Source organism: Magnolia sinica, chromosome 7, assembly GCF_029962835.1.
Source record: "Magnolia sinica isolate HGM2019 chromosome 7, MsV1, whole genome shotgun sequence".
In the NCBI taxonomy this organism is placed as follows: Eukaryota; Viridiplantae; Streptophyta; class Magnoliopsida; order Magnoliales; family Magnoliaceae; genus Magnolia; species Magnolia sinica.
In genome coordinates this window covers 62391059-62414068 of record NC_080579.1, presented here as the reverse complement: position 1 = coordinate 62414068, position 23010 = coordinate 62391059, and the positions used below count along the sequence as shown (strand labels likewise).

At 46.4% G+C, this 23010-nt stretch overlaps 1 protein-coding gene across 1 annotated transcript; it reads left to right on the top strand.

Moving 5' to 3' along the window:
* Nucleotides 1-8479: 8479 nt before the first annotated feature.
* Nucleotides 8480-9263, top strand: LOC131250646 (uncharacterized). The gene is made up of 3 exons (XM_058250930.1): nucleotides 8480-8588; nucleotides 8680-9107; nucleotides 9246-9263. The coding sequence occupies exons 1-3, from the start codon at nucleotides 8480-8482 to the stop codon at nucleotides 9261-9263; spliced, it is 555 nt and encodes a 184-aa protein (XP_058106913.1).
* The last annotated feature ends 13747 nt before the right edge of the window (nucleotides 9264-23010 follow it).

Below are 23010 nucleotides of genomic sequence, written 5' to 3'. Positions count from 1 at the left end.
ATTTCCGGAAAGAGGAAGTCAAGTTCCCGGGACATGTGGTTTCCAAGGAAGGAATAGCCTTCGACCTTGCCAAGGTAGGCAGTGCAGGGGTCGTCTGGTTACCGAGGTGAGGAGTTTTCTGGGCCTTGCAGTTATTATCGACGCTTTATTCAGAACTTCTCGAAGATTGCCAGACCGTTGTCGCAGATGACACGGAAGGATTTGAAGTTTTCTTGGAGTGAGCAGGCGGAGTTAGTTTTCAGAGCTGAAGGATAAGTTGACGTCCGCCTCTGTAGTATTGCCGAGCAAGGGGTTAAGTATATTATATATACCGACACCTCTCGCGTTGGTCCGGGTTGTGTCCTTATGTAGGAGGACAGGTGATTGCTTATGCTTCGCGTCAGTTGAGGAAACAAGAAGAGAATTACCCTAAGCACGAAATAGTATTATCAGCAGTCATCTTCGCATTAAAGCTTTGGAGACATTACCTCTATGGTGAGGAGTTCGAGCTCTTTTGCGACCACAAGAGCCTTAAGTATATTTTCACGCAGCGTGATTTGAATATGAGGCAGCGCAGGTGGATGGAAACATTGAAGGACTTCAAGTTCGATGTTTCTTACCATCCTGGTAAGGCGAACCTTGTGGCAGATGCGTTGAGTCGCAAGAAGGCTTTGGAGTTTGCGGCTCCGCTGATGATAGCAGAGTGGGATATGTTGGAGTTCGTGCACGATTTTGAGCAGAAGCTTACGGTGGTTGAGCCGTATGAGGTTATCGCACACATTCGTGTACAGCCCGTTATCGACGAGAGGATCGTTGCAGCTCAAGCAGATGATGAGCTCTTGGTGAAGATGAGGCAGCGGGTTGGTACTGATGAGAACTCCGATTGGAGTGTTAGTTTTGATGGGGGCCTACGTTTTCGTGGCCGGTTATGTGTTCCTGACATCCCTGACTTGAGACGTGAGGTTCTCGAGTTAGCCCATAGTTCTAAGCTTGCGATGCATCCAGGTAGCACGAAGATGTATCAGGATATGAAGAGGTCTTATTGGTGGGACAATATGAAGGTCCAGATTGCTGAATTTGTTTCTCGTTGTCTCACGTGCCAGCAGGTCAAGGCAGAGCATCGCCGACCTCATGGGTTGTTGCAGCCCATGCCCATAGCTGAATGGAAGTGGGATTTCATCTCTATGGATTTTATTTCTGGGTTGCCAAGGACGAGAAAGGGATTTGACTTTATTTGGATGATCGTCGATCGATTAACGAAGTCGGCGCATTTCTTACCGATCAGAGTCACTTACTCTGTAGACTAGTTGGCTAGGTTGTATATCAAGGAGATAGTGCGTCTGTATGGAGTTCCCCTGGAGATTGTGTCTGATAGAGACATGCGTTTTACATCTATCTTCTGGACTCGTATCCAGGAAGCAATGGGTGTGAAACTGAAGTTCAGCACCGCGTTTCATCCGCAATCAGATGGGCAGACGGAGCGCGTGAATCAAGTCCTGGAGGATATGTTGCGAGCTTGTGTTTTGGATTTCAAAGACAGTTGGGATGATTGTCTTCAGTATGCAGAGTTCGTGTATAATAATAGTTTCCAGGCGAGTATCGGTATGGCTCCCTATGAGGCGTTGTATGGTCGCCCGTGCAGAGCACCACATTGTTGGGCAGAAATTGGTAAGCATAGTTTGCTTGGTCCAGAGTTGGTGCAGGTGACTTCTGAGAAGGTTGACATCATTCGACGTCGACTTCTGACAGCGCAGAGTAGGCAGAAGAGTTATGCTGATACGAGGCGTCGACCACTTGAGTTTGTAGTGGGAGACCATGTTTTTCTGAAGGTCTCTCCTATGAAGGGAGTTCTGCGGTTCGGTAAGAAGGGGAAGTTGACGCCGAGATTTATTGGTCCATTTCAAGTTCTGGATCGAGTGGGAGCGGTAGCATACCGCCTTGCTTTGCCCACACCTCTTGCGGGCGTGCATAACGTATTTCATGTTTCTATGCTGAAGAAGTACGTTCCTGATCCTTCGCATATTATCAGTTGGGAGCAAGTGCAGTTGAGTGAGGATGCCACTTATGTACTGCGACCAACGCGTATTCCCGACAAGAAGGAGCAGGTATTGCGTAGCAAGGTTATCCCTCTTGTGAAGGTGCTATGGACGCATCATGGTGTGGAAGAGGCTACTTGGGAATCTGAAGCTGAGGTCAGGAAGACCTACCCTCTGATCCTCGAGGATTATATGAAGGTATGAATTTCGAGGACGAAATTTTCTTTAAGGGGGGTAGATTGTAACGACCTTGGAATTTTTGTGCTAATCTTTCCTTAAGTAGTTGTTTTTGGGGTAATTAGCGCTTTACTCGATTGCTTGTGAAATTCGCATCAATCACTTTAAATTGTATCTGCATGGCTCTAAATGTGTAGATTAGTGAGCGCTACGTTACTCTGAAATCTGGGATCCATCGCTAAATCCAGTTGTTCTGGGGAATTTTTGGAAGATCTGGATCGGACCTATACCGCGCGTCGAAAGTCCGATGGCGATGATCTTAGGCTGTTGCAGTCACCGAGTTGGGCTTAGTCATCCCCTCAAAAATCAAGTCCATCTGATGTTCTGGGTCGATTTGCTTGAGCTCGGAGTGAAGAGCTCGGAGTGAAGAGTGTGAGAACGGTTGGAATTTATTAAGCTTTTATTGAAATCTGAGTCGTGTTGCTTGCGCGACAATTTTAAGCATTCTGACCGTTGGATTTTGACCCAATTTCACCCTCTGATCAGGATGGTTGGCCCAGGCATATCCTAGTGCTTGTGGACCTGATCGAGTTTCCGTGACCGTTGAATTGAGTGTGGTCCGCCACGGCTGATCTAAAGGGCCGGTCGGTATGAAAACTCTGCTTGACCTAGATCCATGGTCAAGGAGCTTAAGTCCGACCTTTCGTGGTTATAGGCCTACCAGAAGTGCTTCGTTGGATCGAGAAAGGCTTACTTTGGTTATAACCTAAGTATACCTTGTCCCTAGGGTTATTTTCATCAAGTAAAGGCCTATTTATAGTCCTTAAACCCTAGCTCTCTTTTCCATACTATTTTCTCTAACCCTAGCTTGGAAAGAGAGTGGAAAAGAGAGAGAAAGTGAGAGAGATAAATTGGTGAATCATCTTGGATTCTTCTTGTTCTTCTTCATCTTTGAATCTTCGCTTTGAATCGTTCTTCTGACGATTCTGAGTTCTTTTGGGGTAAGTTAACCTAACCCTAACCTGTGTTAGAGCTTAGATTAGACTTGGTGTTGTTGTATCTCATTTCCATCTTTGTTCTAGGGTATTCTAACGCCGTTGACGAAGACAACTCGTCTAAATCAGTTCGGTGGTTCTTTCTTCGCTTAAGGTGAGGACTTTAAGTGTATAGGTTATGGTTTTCAAGGCTTTCAACACCAGTTAGTGATTTATTCTTGTTATGGATGAGATTTCACATGTCAAATGTTATGTTTACATTGCTTTCCTGATATGCATGTGCTATGGTGAGATTTGTGTATTCTATGTGTATTTATAAAGTACCGTATACGTATAAAATATGCACTTGTGTTTGTCATGATTATTTTTCATGTATGTATGCTAGATGCATGTATGACAACTCCTTAGTAAAAGGAATTGCCTAAGTGCATGTATTTCAACATACGTCATGTATGTTGTTCCATCTATGCTAAGTGTTTGTAGAAAGGCATGAATGATCTAAGTGTAATTTATTACACTAATTGTGGTCGTTGAGAAGTGATTCTCAATACTCCTATTGATGCGCATGATTTCCTTTATGCAGTTACATTCCAAGTTATTTAAATTCAAGCATTACCTATGCTTACATTTATGTTAAGTTGATATTCTTCAGATGCGTATGTACCATGATTGGAGTTGTTGTTCCATTACTGTCTTACATTCCATATGAATATCTGTAGTAGTGTAAGGTGTTTGGGACTATGCCTTAGTCCAGGAAATCGGTAATTGACCCTACATGCGTGGTTGAGATTGCTTTCGCCACGTAGGATGTATTATACGAACCCGAGTCGTATTAGAGTTGTCGGCAGTGGTTTGGCCACGCGGAGTGTTTGTGCACTCTATGTCGCTCAACTCAACATGCGCTCGTGCTAGTCGAGTTCGTCAAATAACCCGATTGTCCGATGTATGTTAACCATGTATGGACGCTACTTCTTGAATCTAGGGTACCGAACTTACCAGTGAAATCCTATTAACTATGGTACTTGATCCGCTAAGACTCAGGAGCCGGACATGGTGGTATGGGACACCGTGGTCGAGCTGTCGGCCTACGCTGGGGTGACGAGCCTCCCCATAGTGACCAGTGAGTAACTAAACTCGTGAGCCGATTATGATGGTATGAGACACTATATTCGTGCTGTCGGCCTACATTGATTGGTGACGAGCCCTTTGTAGTGACCTCGAGCATACCTGGATACCGCAAGGAGGTGACGAGCCGATCTGTGGTAGTAAAGGCATGAAAGGCGTGCATTGATTGGTGACGAACCCTTTGCTACGACCTCAAACATATGATCGTATGAGATGTCTAGGATTGACGACCCTAGTATGGATCACTGTTTGGATGGTGATATGAGAAATGTATCTTAGCTTCCCAATCCTGTTGTGTGAAACGGACTAATAACAACTTGGTAATCATATCCATGCACTGCATTTGCATGTGCTTTGTAGATGTGGCGCACTTTGAGGCGATGTCATGCGTAACGTAAGATGAAGACGCTGAGGGTGTACGCGTGAGGGCACGCATCATATCGCATTCATACTTGCATTAACAAGAGTACTTAGGATTTATTTAATTGTCCTGTTTTATCATTACTGTTTGATTGAATTGATAACATGTTAACCAGTGCCTTATTGTTCCACTGAGTTGATCACTCACTCCCACGTTTCTGGAGCGATGTTAAACACCCACTAGACTCTGTCTTAGGCCCTGATGTTGCAGATGTGGATGCGACGTCTGAGGCAGAGCGGGAGCTGGATGACGACGAGGCTGCCTTCTCCTATATGCAGTTTTCAGACGGGTTCTAGCGAGCCTCAGTTTGATGCGCGGGATCTTTGGGACTATTTTTGGGAATTGAAATGATGTAATTTGATACTTATAATTTTGTTAAATAATACTTTCATACGATCTGGCTTGTATATGTAATTCAGGGATTTACACTTGTACACATATTTTGCTATAAGTCTTCCGCTTGCTTTATTCACTTATCCCTGAGTCATATTTTTGTTTTGGCTTAATCTATTCCATGTTTTATGCACTAATACAGTCAACATACATTCATCATTTAATATGTTGCATAAGTGATGTTTTGGAACTCGGGAGCTGAGTTATGCTCGACCCCCAGATTTCAGGGCGTTACATCTACAACATCAGAACCTAAGACAGAGTCTGGTGGGTGTTTAACACCGCCCCAGAACGTGGGAGTGAGTGATCAACTCAGTGGAACAATAAGGCACTGGTTAACATGTTATCAGTTCAATCAAACAGTAATGATAAAGCAGAACAATTAATTAAATCCTAAGAACTCTTGTTAATGTAGGGATGTATGCAAAATGATGCGTGCCCTCATGCGTACACCCTTAGCGTCTTCATCTTACGTTACGCATGACATCGCCTCAAAGTGCGCCACATCTACAAAGCACATGCAAATGCGGTGCATGGATATGATTACCAAGTTGTTATTAGTCCATTTCATACAGCAGGATTGGGAAGCTAAGATACCTTCCTCATATCACCATCCAAACTGTGATCCATTCTAGGGTTGTCGTTCCTAGACATCTCATACGATCATATGGTTTCAGGTCGTAGTAAAGGGCTCGTCACCAATCAATGCACGCCTTTCACACCTTTACTACCATAGTTCGGCTCGTCACCTCATTGCGGTATCCAGGTATGCTCGAGGTCACTACAAAGGGCTTGTCACCAATCAATGTAGGCCGACAGCACGAATATAGTGTCCCATACCACCATAATCGGCTCACGAGTTTAATTACTCACTGATCACTACGGGGAGGCTCGTCACCCCAGCGTAGGCCGACAGCTTGACCACGGTGTTCCATACCACCATGTCCGGCTCATGAGTCTTAGCGGATCGAGGTACCATGGTTATTAGGATTTCAACGGTAAGTTCGGTACCCTAGATTCAAGCAGTAGCGTCCATACATGGTGAATATACATCGGACAATCGGGTTATTTGACGAACTCGACTAGCATGAGCGCACGTTGAATTGAGTGACATAGAGTGCGTAAACACTCCGTGTGGCCAAACCACTGCCGACAACTCTAATACGGCTCGGGTTCATCTAATACGTCCTACGTGGCGAAAGCAATCTCAACCACGAACATAGAGTCGATTACCGATTTCCTGGACTAATGCATAGTCCCAAACACAATACACTACTACAGATGTTATATTGAATGTACAACAGTAATGGAACAACAATTTAAATCATGGTGCATACGCATCTGAGGAATATCAACTTAACATAAATGTAAGCACAAGTAATGCTTGAATTTAAATAACATGGAATGTAACTTGCATAAAGGAAATCATGCACATCAATAGGAGTGTTGAGAATCACTTCTCGATGCCCGTAATTAGTGTAATGAGTTACACTTTAGATCATTCATGCATTTCTACAAACACTTAGCATACATGGAACAACATACATGACGTATGTTGAAATACATGCATTTGGACAATTCCTTTTACCAAGGAGTTGTCACACATACATCTAGCATACATACATGAAAAATAATCATGGAAAACACAGGTGCATATTTTATACGTATACGGTACTTTTTACATACACATAGAATACACAAATCTCAATATAACACATGCATATCAGGAACGCAACATAAACACAACATTTGGCATGTGAAATCTCATCCATAACAAGAATAAATCACTAACTGGCATTGAAAGCCTTGAAAACCATAACCTATACACTTAAAGTCCGCACCTTAAGCAAGGAAAGAAACACCGAACTGATTTAGACGAGTTGTCTTCGTCAACGGCGATAGAATACCCTAAAACAAGGATAGAAATGAGATACAACAACACCAAGACTAATCTAAGCTCTAACACAGATTAGGGTTAGGTTAACTTACCCAAAATGAACTCAGAACTGTCAGAATAACGATTCAAAGTGAAGGTTCAAAGATGAAGAAGAACAAGAAAGAATCCAAGATGATTCACCAACTTATCTCTCTCACTATCTCTCTCTTTTCCACTCTCTTTCCAAGCTAGGGTTAGAGAAAATTCTTATAGAAAGAGGGCTAGGGTTTAAGGACTATAAATAGGCCTATTATTGATGGAAATAACCCTAGGGTCAAGGTATACTTAAAGTATAACCAAAACCCGACTCTCGCGATCCAACGAAGCACTTCTGGTGGGCCTATAACCACGAAAGGTCGGACTTAAGCTCACTGACCATGGATCTAGGTCAGGCTGAGTTTTCGTACCGACCAGCTCTTCAGATCAGCCGTGGCGGACCACACACAAATCAACGGTCACGGAATCTCGATCAGGTTCACAAGCACTAGGATATGCCTGGGCCACCTTCCCTGATTAGAGGGTGAAATTGGGTCAGAATCCAACGGTCAGATAGCTTAAAATCGTCGCGCAAGCGACACGACTCAGATTTTATAAAAACTTATTAAATATCCAACCGTTCTCACACTCTTTACTCCGAACTCAATCAAACCGACCCAGAACATCACATGGACTTGATTTTCGAGGTGATGGTTAAGCCCAGCATAGTGACCACAACAGCCTAAGATCATTGCTATCGGACTTTCGACGTGCGGTCCAGGTCCGATCCAGATCTTCCAAAAATTCCTCAGAACAACTGGATTTAGCGATGGATCTCAGATTTCAGAGTAACATAGCGCTAACTAATCTACAAGTTTAGAGCCATGCAGATACAATTTAAAGTGATTAATGCGAATTTCACAAGCAATCAAGTATAGCGCTAATTACCCCAAAAATAACTACTTAAGGAAAGATTAGTACAAAAATTTCCAAGGTCGTTACAAAATGGGATAACATTTCTATGGACTTTATATCTGATCTCCCTAGGACGCAGAGGAAACATGATTTGATTTGGGTCACTGTCGACAGGTTGACAAGGACTGCTAGATTCCTCCCGACCCGTACGACTGATTCCACCGGTAATTTGAGAAGGTTATACATCTTGGAAGTCATGCGATCCTATGGAGTTCCGGGAGAAATTATATCAGATCGGGACTCTAGATTTACTTTTGCCTTCTGAAAAAGGTTGCAGAAAGAATTGGGCACGGAACTCAAGTTCAGTATGACGTTTCACTCTCAGACAAATGGGCCGACTTAGAGGGTGAACTAGATCTTAGAAGATATGCTGAGAGCATGCGTTCTAGACTTTTAGGGCAGCTGGGACGATCACCTAGCACTAGCAGAATTCGCGTACAATAACAGTTTTCAGTCCAGCATAGGCATGGCATCGTACAAGGCTCTCTATGGTCACCCTTACCGAGCCCCACAGTGTTGGGCAGAAATAGGAGAAAGAAGATTGTTAGGTCCGGAGCTAGTTCAGGCTATTACAGGTCATTGATGTGGTCAGAAAATGTCTGCATACCACCCAAAGCAGACCGAAGAGCTATGCTGATAACCAACGCCGCAACCTGGAGTTTACAGCTGGCAACCATGTATTCTTGAAGGTGTCCCCTATGAAGGATTTGATGAGGTTCAGTCAGAAAGGGAAGCTAGCACCACATTTCATCGGGCCTTTCAAGATCTTGGATAGTATGAGAGCCATGGCATATCGCCTTGCATTGCCTACTGCACTAGCCTGTATTCACAACGTCTTTCACATATCTATGTTGAAAAAGTATACACCAATCAAGTCGCACATCATCAGTTGGGAGAAGATCGAGCTAACAGATAATGCCTCCTACACCAAGGAACCAATCCGTATCTTAGACCACAAGGAGCAGGTCTTGCGAACGAAGACTATACCTCTGGTCAAGGTTCTTTGGTCGCATCACGGGGAAGAAGAAGCGATGTGGGAACGAGAAGCTGAGGTTAGGGAGAAGTACCCTCACTTGTTCAGTGGCATACCACAGGTAATTTTGAGGATGATTTTTTTAGGGGGTAAACTGTAACACCCCGTACCTTTGGTACACGGGTGTTACCTCCTAAAACCCACCCAGGGAAAAACCTAGATTTAATTTACTAAGCGACTTGAACTTCGATGTGTGCAGGATGGGACTTTCAGCTAACATCGAGACCATCCATTGGGGTCAATAAGAGCCAAGTTTAACCGACACCAGACAGTGAGGTAAGACCCAACAAACACCTGAAGTTAATAGAGCTTATAGATAAGTTAATTAAGTCATATTCGAGCAATGCATCCACTAGCGGCTCTTGAGAATAAATGAATGTCCAACCAAATAATCAGTGTACTCTAGAACTCCATTTAACCGTTGAAACCAAATATCGAGCTAATCCAACCATTGGGTCGACATGCACCAGCCAAATAAAACCTCAAACATATGATACGGCCCACTTGGGCTTCACCTCCACCCCAAACTGTGCCGAGCCCCCTGGGTAGGATGTCTGAGGTGAATGGACGGAGTGGATCTACCACTAACATCACAGTGGGCCCCACACAAACTATGAGTGCACAACACACGCCCGTGCACGATGTACACGGGACGACAGCAGCTAGGTTGACCAGCGCTGACCCGCGCCTCATATGAAAAAAATTAAAAAAAATTTCCACCCATTCCCTCTTTGAAACTGAGGGCCTTCCAACCCCAAAGTGACCTACCATGGCCACTTTCCATGCCATCCAAACCGTCCATCTTGTTCGTGGGCCCCATCCGACCAAAATGGTATAGGCTTTTGGGCCCATACATAGTAACGAAGGAGATCAGACGAGACCACTCGGAGTCCTTTGTACGGTAGGGATCTAAGATGGTGGGCCCATCTGCGACCACCTGAGTGGACCATGATCATCATGATCAGTCAATCCAATCCATCCGTCCGTTGAAAGGATATTTTGTCCTTTTTAAAAAATGGCTGGACAACCATCTGTAGAAAAAAAAGGCGCATGGGAACATTTCCCTTTTGGGAAATAGATTTCCAACCATCCAATAAGCCACATGGATAAATCTCAGCCACCCCTTGAGGCGGTATGAAGTTGCAGAGGAGAAATGCTCCATCTCATGGGGAAGTGACGACAATTGGAAATTCTCGTAGGATATTTTGAAACTCGTATTTACAGCCCAATAAGTGGGCCCCACACAAATCTAGGGCCTCATATGGACCAACCAGATGGACCGGATCATGACCATACACGTTGGATGGTAATCCGCCATTAGAGGCCAGATCATCTTCTCCACAAACCCGCTCGAACTCAACCACAAGATGAGCCCCATCAAACCTAAAAAGCTGCTTTTCTAGTGGGCCTGGATATCACCTATCCATGGTAACATGTGGATTGGCCCCATGCAAGCCACCCTTCACTCATAACCGTGAAAGGTAGGGTCAGTTTGATCCAACGGACGAGATCTCCCTCCCACGGCTATAAAAAGGGAGTTTTGTAGCTCCCGGAGTTGACATAAGAAGGTGGGAAAAGAGAGAGAGAGAGAGAGAGAGAGAGAGAGAGAGAGAGAGAGAGAGAGAGAGAGAGAACAGTGGAGAGGCCGAGAGCCTTGGATGCATTGAGTCAAGTAAAACATCCTCCTTTTGAGATTTTTATTAAGATGCATGAGGCATTTGTGCGAACTAGAGCTAAGCCAACTAATGGCTATGTGTCAGTTCGGAACAAATGTCAGAGTCATGCCAGGTAATGGTTGCACGACAGGTTGAAAAGTAACCTTCCATCAGGCCACATGATGGCCATGTTTGAAGCTGGGAATAGCTCTCAAACAGGGTGCATATATGAGGTGGAATCGGGCCATGCAATGGCCATGATTTCATAATGATATCAGGCTTGAATGGTGGCTATAGATAGGGCTGGAAATCAGCCAAGAAATGGCTATGATCATGCCAAGAGTAAGGCTAGAATATGACCTGTTTAGTCCGGGCCCAAGCCAAACAATGGCTGTGGAATGGATTGAGATGTCAGCTTAAAAAGGGACCCTGTTTAGGACTAAAGCAAAACCGATCCATGGCTTCGTTTCAGTCCGAAGTCAGACCCAGAACAAGGCTGAAAGACAAGCCAGGTTTGGGGCTCTGTTTGGAGCTGAAACCAAACTGTCCATCAGGCCACCAAATGACCCTGTTTTGGGCTTCGTTTAGGCTGGAAATGGGCGCTAGTTGGTGCTCTCAGACTGGCCCTTGATTAGCTTCAATCCAGCCTTTAGGACTGACCGAGGTTGGGCCGTGAATGGTACCAAACCAGACCTCAATCCAGCTGCAACAGGGCTTGAAAATAGGTCCAAATGGCATGCAGAAGAAGAGCTGTTTTCAGATTGAGCATAGATGGGCTGCACCCACCTTGGGCCCTACACAAATGCAGGTGGGCCTCACCCAACGTTAGTGGGCTGCCTGATTGTGAGCCCTGCCTCGACCGTGGTCCCCACCAAATGTAGGTTGGTTGCACTAATGCCAGGCCACCATGGGCCACTTGAGTTTGGACCATCCTTCAAGGACGTTGTGTCCAGATAAAGACCCTGGGCAGGACGTCCCTCAATGACGTCCAGTGCTAGGCGTTAGCAACTAAGAGCTGAAGTATTACAATATAATATTACAGTATATATATATATATACACACGTATAAGGACTCACACGTGTAATGTGCCACAAGTGGTGGGCCCCACGTGGGACCCACCTTGATAAAGGTATTTCTTATCCTCACCATCCAGATTTTTAGACGGTGGGTGCCCACCATAAAGTACGTGTTTTGTCCCAGCCATCCACTACTTAGACGGTGGGCCAACACGCCACGTGGTCACAGTAATTACTACATCCACATCAGCCATTCTGTGGGTCCCACGCACTGTGTGCTTCATCTATGCCGTCCATCAGATGGACCGCACCACAAGGCTATTGGCCACACACCATACAAGCAGCTGGGTCACAACATACGTGTTGGTGGGCCACACACCAACTGCGGGTGGTTTGCACTGACGGTGGGCTACACCGAGCTGTGAAGTTCTTGGCAGTCCCTCAATGAACGTCCAGTGCTGGACGTTTGAATCCTAAAACTACACTAAATGTATATACAATATAATGTATATATATACACGTGTATATACATTGATGGGCCGCACTTGAGCTTGTAGCTCAGTGGGCTGCACCGTGTGAAACAGCTGGTGGGCCTCACCACTATCTGTTGTTGGGTCAAAACCTTGGCTCAATCCGGCCCTTTGTTGAAGTAAGCAGGGATGGGCCTGATTCTCTTGGTGAAAGCCCAAACAAGCTTGGTTTAAGGCCTTCCAACCTCCCCTACCTATTCCCATGAATATGACTTTGTGACTCACTATTTAATATAGATGAAATTATACAGGGAGTTACGTGAGTGATAATTCACTACCTTCTCAAGGAAACTTGCACCGAGGAGTACTCTATGTTTTGCCTGGTGATGATTCCCTTCCCCTTAAGCTTTCCATCCCTAACTAGACCAAAAATAGTTGCTTTATCAGTATAAATGATTAGTTAGACTAATGATAAATTGTGTGAAGTAGATTCTACATTAATGATGATGATCATGCTTGCTATTATCTAGATTCTTGATTTCTCTGGACTGCTTGAGTAAATAATCTAAGTCATTCATATTATATATCTTATGTTATTTCAATTAGTATGTATTGATTTAAACATATGTATTGTTCCCCATTCCTTTTTCATATTATGATCTATGATTGTTATAACACACATTTTGTTGAATCTCTCCATGGGAAGTCTTAACCAAGGAGAGTCTGTGCCTGGGGTGTAACTAGACTAATCATGACATAAGTAGGCCCCCGACATGGAGGTCTTAGTCGTGGTGTTTGACCATGGGGTTTACCATCCATGTGTGGTTTCATCTAACTGACTTGGGATGAACTTCACAACCTTTCTAAACACCACATTTTACTCGTCTTTGCACCATTCATGCCGTCATGTTTTAATCGCCATATTTAGTAACTTTAATATTTCATCCCCAGTCAACATTGGTGGCGGCCCCTTTATGTTGAATTGATTGACCGCATGTTGATGGGTACTACACACACCCTAAGACAATAGCCTCATGAGCCAGGGATGGTAGTCATGGGATACTATGCCCGAGCCGTCGGCCTACACTGGGCCATGCGCTCCCCGTAGTGACCGTGAGCTTACTTAAATCGGCTGGTTGCAATTGAACTAATAATGGGCTGGCAAATCATGCATACATGGCATATTATGATGGCTTGGATCATTATGCTCGTGCAATTATTCCGAGTGTTGTACTTATGACCAGTCATTCGGTTGTGATAATGACTCGGATTATCATGCCGATGCGATTACACTGAATGTTGCGCTGATGACCAGTCTTATCCCTAGGTGACGACCCCAATGTCCATCCGAATATTTTACCCAGGACATAGGCCGTCTGGATGTTTTACCTAGGCCAACAATTGCATTCATATATCTATGCATTTAGTAAGACTGCATCTACTATGTTTTGGATTATCCGTATGTCTTTATACTATTCCTTGTTTAGGGCAGCGGTGTGTAATCTTGAGGGGAGATCACATTGAGCTGGTCACTCATTCATCAATGTTCAACCGTACAGAGGATACAGGGATAGAGGGACTTGCGATGGATCCGAAGGTGGCTGAAATTGTGGAGGAGCCTTACAGCGAGGAGCCGTACCACAAGGCGGCTACTTATTTTAGCTTAAATCAGTAGACTATCTGCTTATTATCATTTCAGTTTATTTTGAGATTTGAGGTTTTGTATGTGGGCCCCAGCTGAATAGTCCAGGATATTGTTACTACTTGAGCTTCATTTATACTACGCTTGGTTCCGTTAACCGCACTTTGATTTGGTTTGATTATCCTTTTGTTTACCAGATAACACCCAAGTTTTCAAGAAATGAGTGGTATACTCGGGTTTTGAAAACTGGGGCGTTACACTATACTATTAAGAAATTGATATATTGTAGGGCTTATCATTTGAATGCATGGTATTATATCTGAAAAAGTAGATGTCCTGCACGTCTTAGCAGCACTCCAAAAGTAATCCTTCACTAAATCATCTGAACACACATTCATGTTTTCCAAAATATCATGCACACAATATCTATGAATTGCATATGGGAAGATGATCGGGACTTCACTAACCAACCATTTATGACAATCTAACATAATAATAAGTCATCCAAGGATACCGATTACTTTGTATAAATTATGAAGGAACCATCTCCAACTACTATTGTTCTCTGATTCTTCGAACCATATGCTACTAGGAGGATTTGATTACTTCCATATAGTGTTGTAGCCAAGAAGAGAACACCCTTGTACCTTCCTATAAAATGTTTAGCATCAACACACAAAACCCCTTGAATATGCAGTTGGATGCTTCGGATACACTGTCCAATTGCAATGTATCATCTTTCAAAGTTGTTTGTTTCTTTATTCACCTATAATTCCATCACAATTCTTAAATTTGTCTTTCTCAACTCATGAAGATATGCTAGAAGTTCATTATAAGACTTATAAGATCCCAAGACTTCTTCAATTGCGATCTCCTTACATTTATATGCTTTCGTGTAACTAATTTTAACCATGTTTGTCTCATTCATTTGATGTTGATTTTTTTTTGGGGGGCATGCAGGTCAATCCTGAACTTATACGACTAACGCTAAATTCACTACTTATCAGACTGGTGGCTTGGCGATAATCTCTCCCCTTCATCTTTGAAGTTACAGTATCATATCCATTCTCCTTAATACTTATCGCGCAATGTTGTATCACCTCAAATGATATGCTACATGTATGCTTGAATTTGTAAGTCTTTATTTTGAACATCCTTATACCGTCCACTTTCGATACCTGCAAACTCCAACTACAACTTTTTATAATGCATCTTGTAAGACCCGTGTCCTAATCCTTACTGTTCCGTTGGCTTCCGCGGTCCTTCCGGTCAAATTCCGTCAACCTTCGTACCATATCCGGTGTTTGCACACGATCCTAGGCCAGGTTCCGCGCACCGATGACGGCTTGATCTGAAAGTGGTATCATAGCGACCGCTCCGTCGCTGCGGTTCCAACGCCGCGTCTTGTGCGTCAAACCGACGCTTAGATCATAAGTTGGGGACTATGCATTATAATGGCCGTGGACCGCGTATTGCGGGGCCCACCTATTCCATGTGGCACTAATCTCTAGGAAATTATGAGAACGATGACATCACCCTACCCTAGCTATAGCCACCATACCCTAGCTATAGCCACCCTACCTACCCCTATCCCTTCTTACAAGCATTTAATGCTAGCCACCCTCTCTTACAAGTCATTATTACCTACCTAAGCTACTCTCCCTCTCTCTTATCTCTCCCTCTCTCCTTTATTTTTTTCATTCCTTCTTTTTTTTTTCAAAACAACAAACCCATACGTATGAGACCCTCTCCCATTTCTCCCAAGCTACTTGTGTGGCCCACCTTTCCTACCCCTTCATCTCTCATCTCAACCATCCATTTTTCATCTTCCTCCATCAAAGAGTAGCACAAGGAGCTAAGGAAGCCAAGGGAGCAAGAAGATCAAGTGGTGGGTGCCTTGATAGGGTAGATTTTCACATTTTTAAGATGGACCAAGTGAGGCCAACCGATCAATGGTTTGGATCTCACTTTGGACCTTAAGATGTGGCCAATGGCCCACTTGGATCATCATGATCATTCCATGATGGGGCCATTCTCCATGGACCCCATCATGATGTTTACTTTCTTGCATATTTAGGGTCATCTAGACCATCTAATTTAGTGGAGAAGGGATCTCCCCCGTTGGATCTAACTTTAATGGGCCCACATGTAATGAGGCCCACTTGATGTATGATTTAGTGCAAGGGAGGGCCCATAGTGCCGGGGCCCCTCCATCACGCGGATCTCACCCTCTATCTCTCTATCCCTCTCTCTTTTATTTTATTTTATTTTATTTTTTTTTTTTTTTATGATAATGAGTTTGTGTGGCCCACTTGAATGGACCCCACCATGAGGTAGGTATACTATCCAAACCATTTATAAGTGGGGCCCATCTTATATGTGTAGTACCTATGACTTGGTGGCCCACCTAAGCAGGGCCCACCTCCAACATTTGTGCCCAAGTCCAGCGTCCAGGGACGCTGGACGTTTGCTGGAAAAGAAACACAAATGCAAGCTTTTTTCCCTAACCTTGGAGTGGTCCATTCATGTAGGCCCCACCTTAATGTATGTATTAAATCCACGCCGTCCATTCCGTTCTAAGCCTTAGGTTAGGCGTTGAACCAAAATATGGTGTCAATCCGAGGTCCTGGTGGGCCATACCGTGGCAAATGGAGGTTTGCACCATTGAAACCTTTCCTAACCCTTTTATACGTCGAAACAGGCCCAATATTGGTATGGAAGGCTATTGGACGGAGTGGAAAGCCTAGATGTGGACCCCTCCTACAAAAACCACTGAAAAACAAAAATAAAAAAAATAATAAATAAATAAACTGAACACAGCAGCTGCTGCTGCTGTGTCAGAGCCGCAGCAGGTGCTGCCTGCGCTCAGCGGGCCGGCGGACTGGCCGACGTACAGCCTAGCACGGCGGTAGCCGTGGGCCCCACCTTGATGTTTATGTGTCATCCAATCCATTCATATGGTGGACCCTAGGGTCAGTGGACCACCCCAAAAATCAGCTCGATCCAAGACTCAGGTGGCCCACACCGTATGGAATAGTGGGATTGAACCTCTACCTTTGAAACCCATTTGGGGTCCACAGAAGTTTTGGATCAGGGTGAAAACTTCTCCCACCCTCTATTTAGGCCCACTCGGCCTTGTCAACGGGTCGGATGGCATAGAAACGTTATGGTGGGCCCCACATGGAGCCCACATTGATGTATGTGTTTCATTCCCACCGTCCGCCTGGACGGTGGGCGTAGAGCCACTGTGATGAGTGGTGGGCCACTGTGATGAGTGCGTGGGCCCACTGTCATGTGTGCGTGGGTGTATATATATATATAATATTATATTTCATATAACATTATATGTATTATGTATACATATATTATATACTATATATATATATTATACACTATATTATATGTATATATTTGTACTAATGTTGAGGCCCGTGATTGAGGCCCACCTTGATAAATAGGTAAGGCCCACCTCAGTACTTGTGACCCATGGTTGAGGCCCACTTTGATGTATATATAAGGCCCATGAGTCGAGGCCCATTTAATGTATCAGGGGCCCATGGGTCGAGGCCCATTTGATGTAATGGGGCCAATGAGTTGAGGCCCATTTGATGTGCACATGGGGCCCAATTAGTGAGGCCCATTTGATACATATAAGGCCCAGGTGAGTAGACCCATTTGATGTACATATGGAGCCCAACTGTCGAGGCCCATTTGACACGTGTAAGGCCCATAAGCTTAGGCCTATTTGATATGTTCTGAAGCCCCCGGGTTATAGCCCATTGCAATGTACATAAGGCCCATTGGTGTGGCCCACTTAATGAATATAAGGCCCATATGACTTGGCTAATTTGATGTATTTAAGGGCCCAATGGATGTACCTAAGGTCCATTGCAATGTGTGATCCCAAAATAACTTATGAAATGATATTTGTGGCAGTCGTGCCTTGGGAGCAATGTTGGTTTGACGTCCACATTGTAAGTGTAGTGTGGTTAAATGTCCGCATTATGACTTTCCCTTGGGCCCACTGTTAGGCCCATATGTGTAATGTGTAGGCCGTCTAGGCCCGCCTTCGTTAGGTACATCATCCATCCTATATAGCATGTTTAATTCCATGATTCATGATCATATGCATCATACGTATGCTTGATATGAGAAATGACTGATCATAGCATAGCCTTCGGGCAGATTGTTTAGGGGCTCCCGTACAGGGGGTGTTGCCCTACATGAGCGCACGATACGCGCAGGATTGCTGTATGACTGGATAGTGTGATTCATGCATTTACATTGTGTGATATTGTTACTGTACGCCCTAGCGACATCAGGGCCATAGCCTCCACAGACGCATCGTGGTTGGCAGGATTGGATACCGGAAATACTGTTCTACATGGGGTGCGATAGATATCCCTGGGTGAAAGTCCCTAAACCCTTATGGTACCAGGAGGTTGCTCCAACGTCTAGACCGAGTGGGTGCATGAGCGCTGGGTGCCGATTACCAGACGGTTGCGCTTTCCACTGTGTCGTGGTCGGTTGGAAGGGGGTGCGGCCTTACCCGCCCGAGAGTAGGGGGCAATGCTAGGCTGAGTCTGACCAGCTCGAGGAATGGGTCCGCTATTGACGAGCCGAGCCCGATATTGGCAGGCGGATAGTGAGGTCTTTTCCACTCACCTTATTGCGCGCGATGGGGCGGCAATCTGGCTTGGAGTGTACTAGACCCCGGTGATATTCCAGATTTGAGCCGTATTGATATGTGGACTTAGATGAGAATTTGTATGCTTGACTTGCATTTCGCATTGCATGGCCTTGGTATGGCCGACATCATTCCTTGCATCGCATGGCCTTGGTACGGCTAGTGGGATTCTTAGCATTCATCAGCATGTTCCGCATTACTCTGATACTGCATAGCTACATTATCACCTTGAGCATACACTTTCACCACCCTCTAAGCTTTCTATAAGCTTATGCACGACCGTTGCGTGCAGGTGACGTTGGATCGCAGCAGCGTTGAGGCTTGGACGCGTGGCTGATCTTCTTTTGGAGTTTTGGTCTATATTCATTGTATTTCCCTTATGCTCATTGTACTTGTAAAGTTTTGATTATAGTGGAAATGTGATGGAGTTTTTGGTTGTTGTTTGTGGGTTATCCCTTTGGTTATGCTTATTACGAAACAAACTGATATTGAAAATCCTCCTTGTAGCATCCCAGGATCGGAACCTGGCGAATGGGCGCTGGGAGCCGAGAATGGGGTTCTACGGAGGCTGTCGGCGCCAGATTCGGCGATCGGGAATTTTGTGAGCCCGGTTTTCTTGTTTGGGGCGTGACAGAAGTTGGTATCAGAGCATAACTCGGGAATAACCAAAAACAACATTACATGTCTACTATGAATGATTTAAGTCCTAAGTTCGGGAAGCCTAGCGATCTTTTATTACCGACCCTTAACTAGCGTGCCTTCGAGAGTTTTCAAAGTTAATAGGCACTTTCGCTCTTTCCTGTAGGACATGGCGCGCAGGAGAGTGACCCGATCGACTCCCGCACCACCATCTGAGACTCCGACTCCACCACCTGCGGCTCCCGCACTACCACCTACGATCCCTGCTCCTCCACCCGAGATCCCTACTGCCCCACCTGAGGATGCCACCCATCTGCCAGGGATTCATGCTGCCCAGCCTATGGCTGCAGCTCCTCCACCAGAGACCAGTGCGGAGCCGACCGTATCTGTGAGTGCTTCTCAGTTACAGCAGATGCTGCAGGCTGTGACGGCCGCACTTCAGGGGCAGAGCAGACCCCCAGTTGTTTCACCAGCACAGGCAGAGCAGGAGCGCTCGAGTGCCCTCCTTCGAGAGTTCCGACGCCTCGATCCCCCGCATTTCCAGGGTGAGCCGGACCCGACCGTGGCTGAGAGATGGCGCGCTGACGTAGAGAAGATATTTGAGACAATGGGATGCGCGACCGAGCGGCGAGTCCGATTAGCCGTATTTCTCCTTCATGGTGAGGCTGAGCACTGGTGGACCTCCATTCTCCAGCAGGCACCGATTTTGTATGGACTTGGGAGGATTTTGTGGATCGGTTTGACCAGTATTTTCCCGATCACATCCGACGTCGCGAGCGTTGGAGTTTGAGGCCTCGTGCAGGCGATATGACGGGCTCGCATGCCGCTCGCTTTTGTAGCATTGTCCGATTTGCACCTTACTTAGTGGATGATGAGGAGCGGAGAGCCCGCCGATTCGAGGCCGGCTTACGTTACGGTCCTTCGAGGCCGTGTTATTGGGCATGAGCTCCCTACCTTCGAGGAAGTGGTGCGGAAGGCCCAGATTTTTGAGGCCGAGTGGGACGGCTCTCGCCGATCGCGGTCGAGGAGGGACCTAAGAGGCAGCTCCTTCCAAAGTGATACCCAGCAGGTCGACCACCGCAGAGGCGCACAGTCGCCCGGCCTTTCGAGCACCAAGAAGACTCCCAGCACCTCCAAAGACCACCTCCGAGACAGCTTCTCGGCACTTGTTTTAGGTGCGGTGCGACAGACACCGTATGTGGGAGTGTCCTCGCCCCAAGTAGCAGAGAGGTCCAAAGCAGCCTCCACCACCGCAGCAGCAGCAGAGGCCCCCACAACAGCAGCGGCTCCACAGCAGCCTCCACCACCGAGACCACCTCAACAGCAGAGCACCAACCTCCGAGGCCGCAGCAGCAGAGGCATTTCGACCGCCTCGACCAGCGAAGAAGAAGATGCTCGTAGGGGACAGCACCTCCCCACCGGCTCAGCTCGATTCTATGCGGCCCACCAGGATCCTCAGTCATCTGGAGGAGTCGCTGAGGGTATACTTCCAGTTTCCGCATGCATTGCACGTGTGTTGTTTGATTCTCGTGCATCGCATTCTTTCGTGGCCGAGAGTTTTTGCCGATCGATCGGTTTACCGTTGGAGTTTGCTCATGAGGGGTTGATGTATCGACACCTTGGGAAAGACCGCAGTGTTGGGCCGATTTTGCTTGTCTTGCCCGTTTTGGTTGGGGATATGTTTTTGCCCGCCGACCTGTTTGCTTTGCCTATGTCCGAGTTCGATGTCATCCTCGGCATGGATTGGCTTGCCGAGTATCACGCCATATTGGATTGCTCCGCGAGGACAGCCACGTTTTGTATACCGGCTTGCCGCTGTTCCAGTTCATTCTTGAGCCTGCAGGAGAGCCGTTGTCTTGTTTGATGTCGTGTGCCTTAGAGGAGCCCATAGCGGTGAGCGTCGACCAATTACCTGTGGTTTGCGATTTTTCCGATGTGTTTCAGGAGATTCCGGATTACCGCCTCGTCGACTCACCGAGTTTCGATTGATCTCATGCCATGCGCCTATTTCAAAGGCCCCATATCGTATGGCACCATTGAGTTGCGGGAACTGCAGAAGCTTGGACGAGTTGCTCGAGTTAGGCTTTATCCGTCCGAGCGGTTCACCGTGGGAGTACCATACTCTTCGTGAAGAAGAAGGATGGCTCGTTGAGGCTCGCGTAGATTACCGCGAGCTCAACAAGGTCACGATCAAGAACAAGTACCCGCTCCCGAGGATTGATGATTTGTTTGATCACCGCAGGTGCACAGTTCTTTTCGAAGATTGACTTGCGTTCCGGTTATCATCAGATTCGGTCCGAGAGGAGGACATTCCAAAGACAACTCTTTCATGACGCGTTATGGTCATTTCGAGTTTCGGGTCATGTCCTTTGGACTGACCAATGCGCCAGTAGTGTATGCAATTGATGAACGAGGTCTTCCGTCCGTATCTCGATCGCTTTGTTGTAGTCTTCATCGACGACATTCTCGATTTATTCGAGGACTCGTGAGGAGCATGAGCGGCATTTGGAGGTTACATTGCGAGACCCTCCGCGCACACCGGTTGTATGCGAAGGCTGGAGAAGTGCGAGTTTTGGCGGAGAGGAGGTGAAGTTCCTCGGTCACGTGGTGATGAGGGAGGGTGTCGCAGTGGACCCCTCGAAGGTTGAGGCAGTGCGTCAGTCAGCCCACGACTGCGTCCGAGATCCGTAGTTTCCTTGGTTTAGCGGGCTACTACCGGCGTTTTATTGAGGGCTTCTCTCGTATTGCACCCGTTGACCAGGTTGACTCGGAAGGGCGCAGAGTTTATTTGGAGCGACGCTGCGAGCGAGCATTTATGGAGTTAAAGGACCGTCGACGTCCGCTCCTGTCCTCACTCTTCCCTCCGGGAGTGACGGATTTATTGTATTTACCGATGCCTCGCATATTGGTTTGGGTCTTTGTCCCGATGCGACGGCAGACCTGTAGCCTTCGCGTCTCGTCAGCAAGGTCCATGAGTGAACTACCCCACGCATGATTTAGAGTTGGCAGCTTGTCTTCGCACCGAAGGTGTGGAGACACTATCTCTATGGGGTTAGGTTCGAGCTCTTTTCGACCATAAGAGCTTGAAGTACCTCTTCTCACAATCCGAGTTGAACATGAGGCAGAGGGGCTGGATGGAACTCCCGAAGGACTATGATTTCGATCTCCGGTACCCCCGGGTAAGGCAAACGTGGTGGCGGATGCCTTCAGCCGTCAACCACGAGGCCTGGTGGCGCATATGATGATTCGGAGTGGCGGATGCTCGAGGATATAGCAGAGTACGACTTTGAGTTTGGCTTGCATTCTTTCGTGCAGTTATCGAGCCTGTCGATTCAACCCTCTCTTGTCGCAAGGGTGATCGAGGCTCAGCAGGCAGACGAGTCGTTACAGGATTACCGAGCAGAGGCAGCATCCGAGGGTCAGGCAGATTGGCAGATTGGTACAGATGGTGGACTTCGCTTCAGAGGCCGATTATGTGTCCCGAATATTCCTGAGCTACGTAGAGATCTTATGACCGAGGCACATCGATCGCGGTTTTCTATCCACCCTGGCTCGACGAAGATGTACCGTGACATGAGGCGACAGTATTTTTGGGCGGGGATGAAGCGCCAGATCGCCAGCTTTGTGGCCGAGTGTGACACGTGCCAGCGTGTCAAGGCCGATCATCAGAGACCCCCTGGTCTATTGCAGCCGTTGAGTGTCCCGATGTGGAAGTGGGAGCACGTGTCGATAGATTTTATTATGGGCTTGCCGAGGACTCAGCGCGGTCATGACGCCATCTGGGTTGTTGTGGATCGTCTGACGAAGTCGGCACATTTTATTACGATACGTGCGACTTGGCCTTTGGACCGGCT

Coding starts and splice junctions, on each gene's coding strand:
- LOC131250646 (XM_058250930.1), top strand. CDS start 8,480: ATGGCATCGTACAAGGCTCTCTATGGTCACCCTTACCGAGCCCCACAG. Junction 8,589..8,679: donor GCTAGTTCAGGCTATTACAG/GTCATTGATGTG, acceptor TGGAGTTTACAG/CTGGCAACCATGTATTCTTG.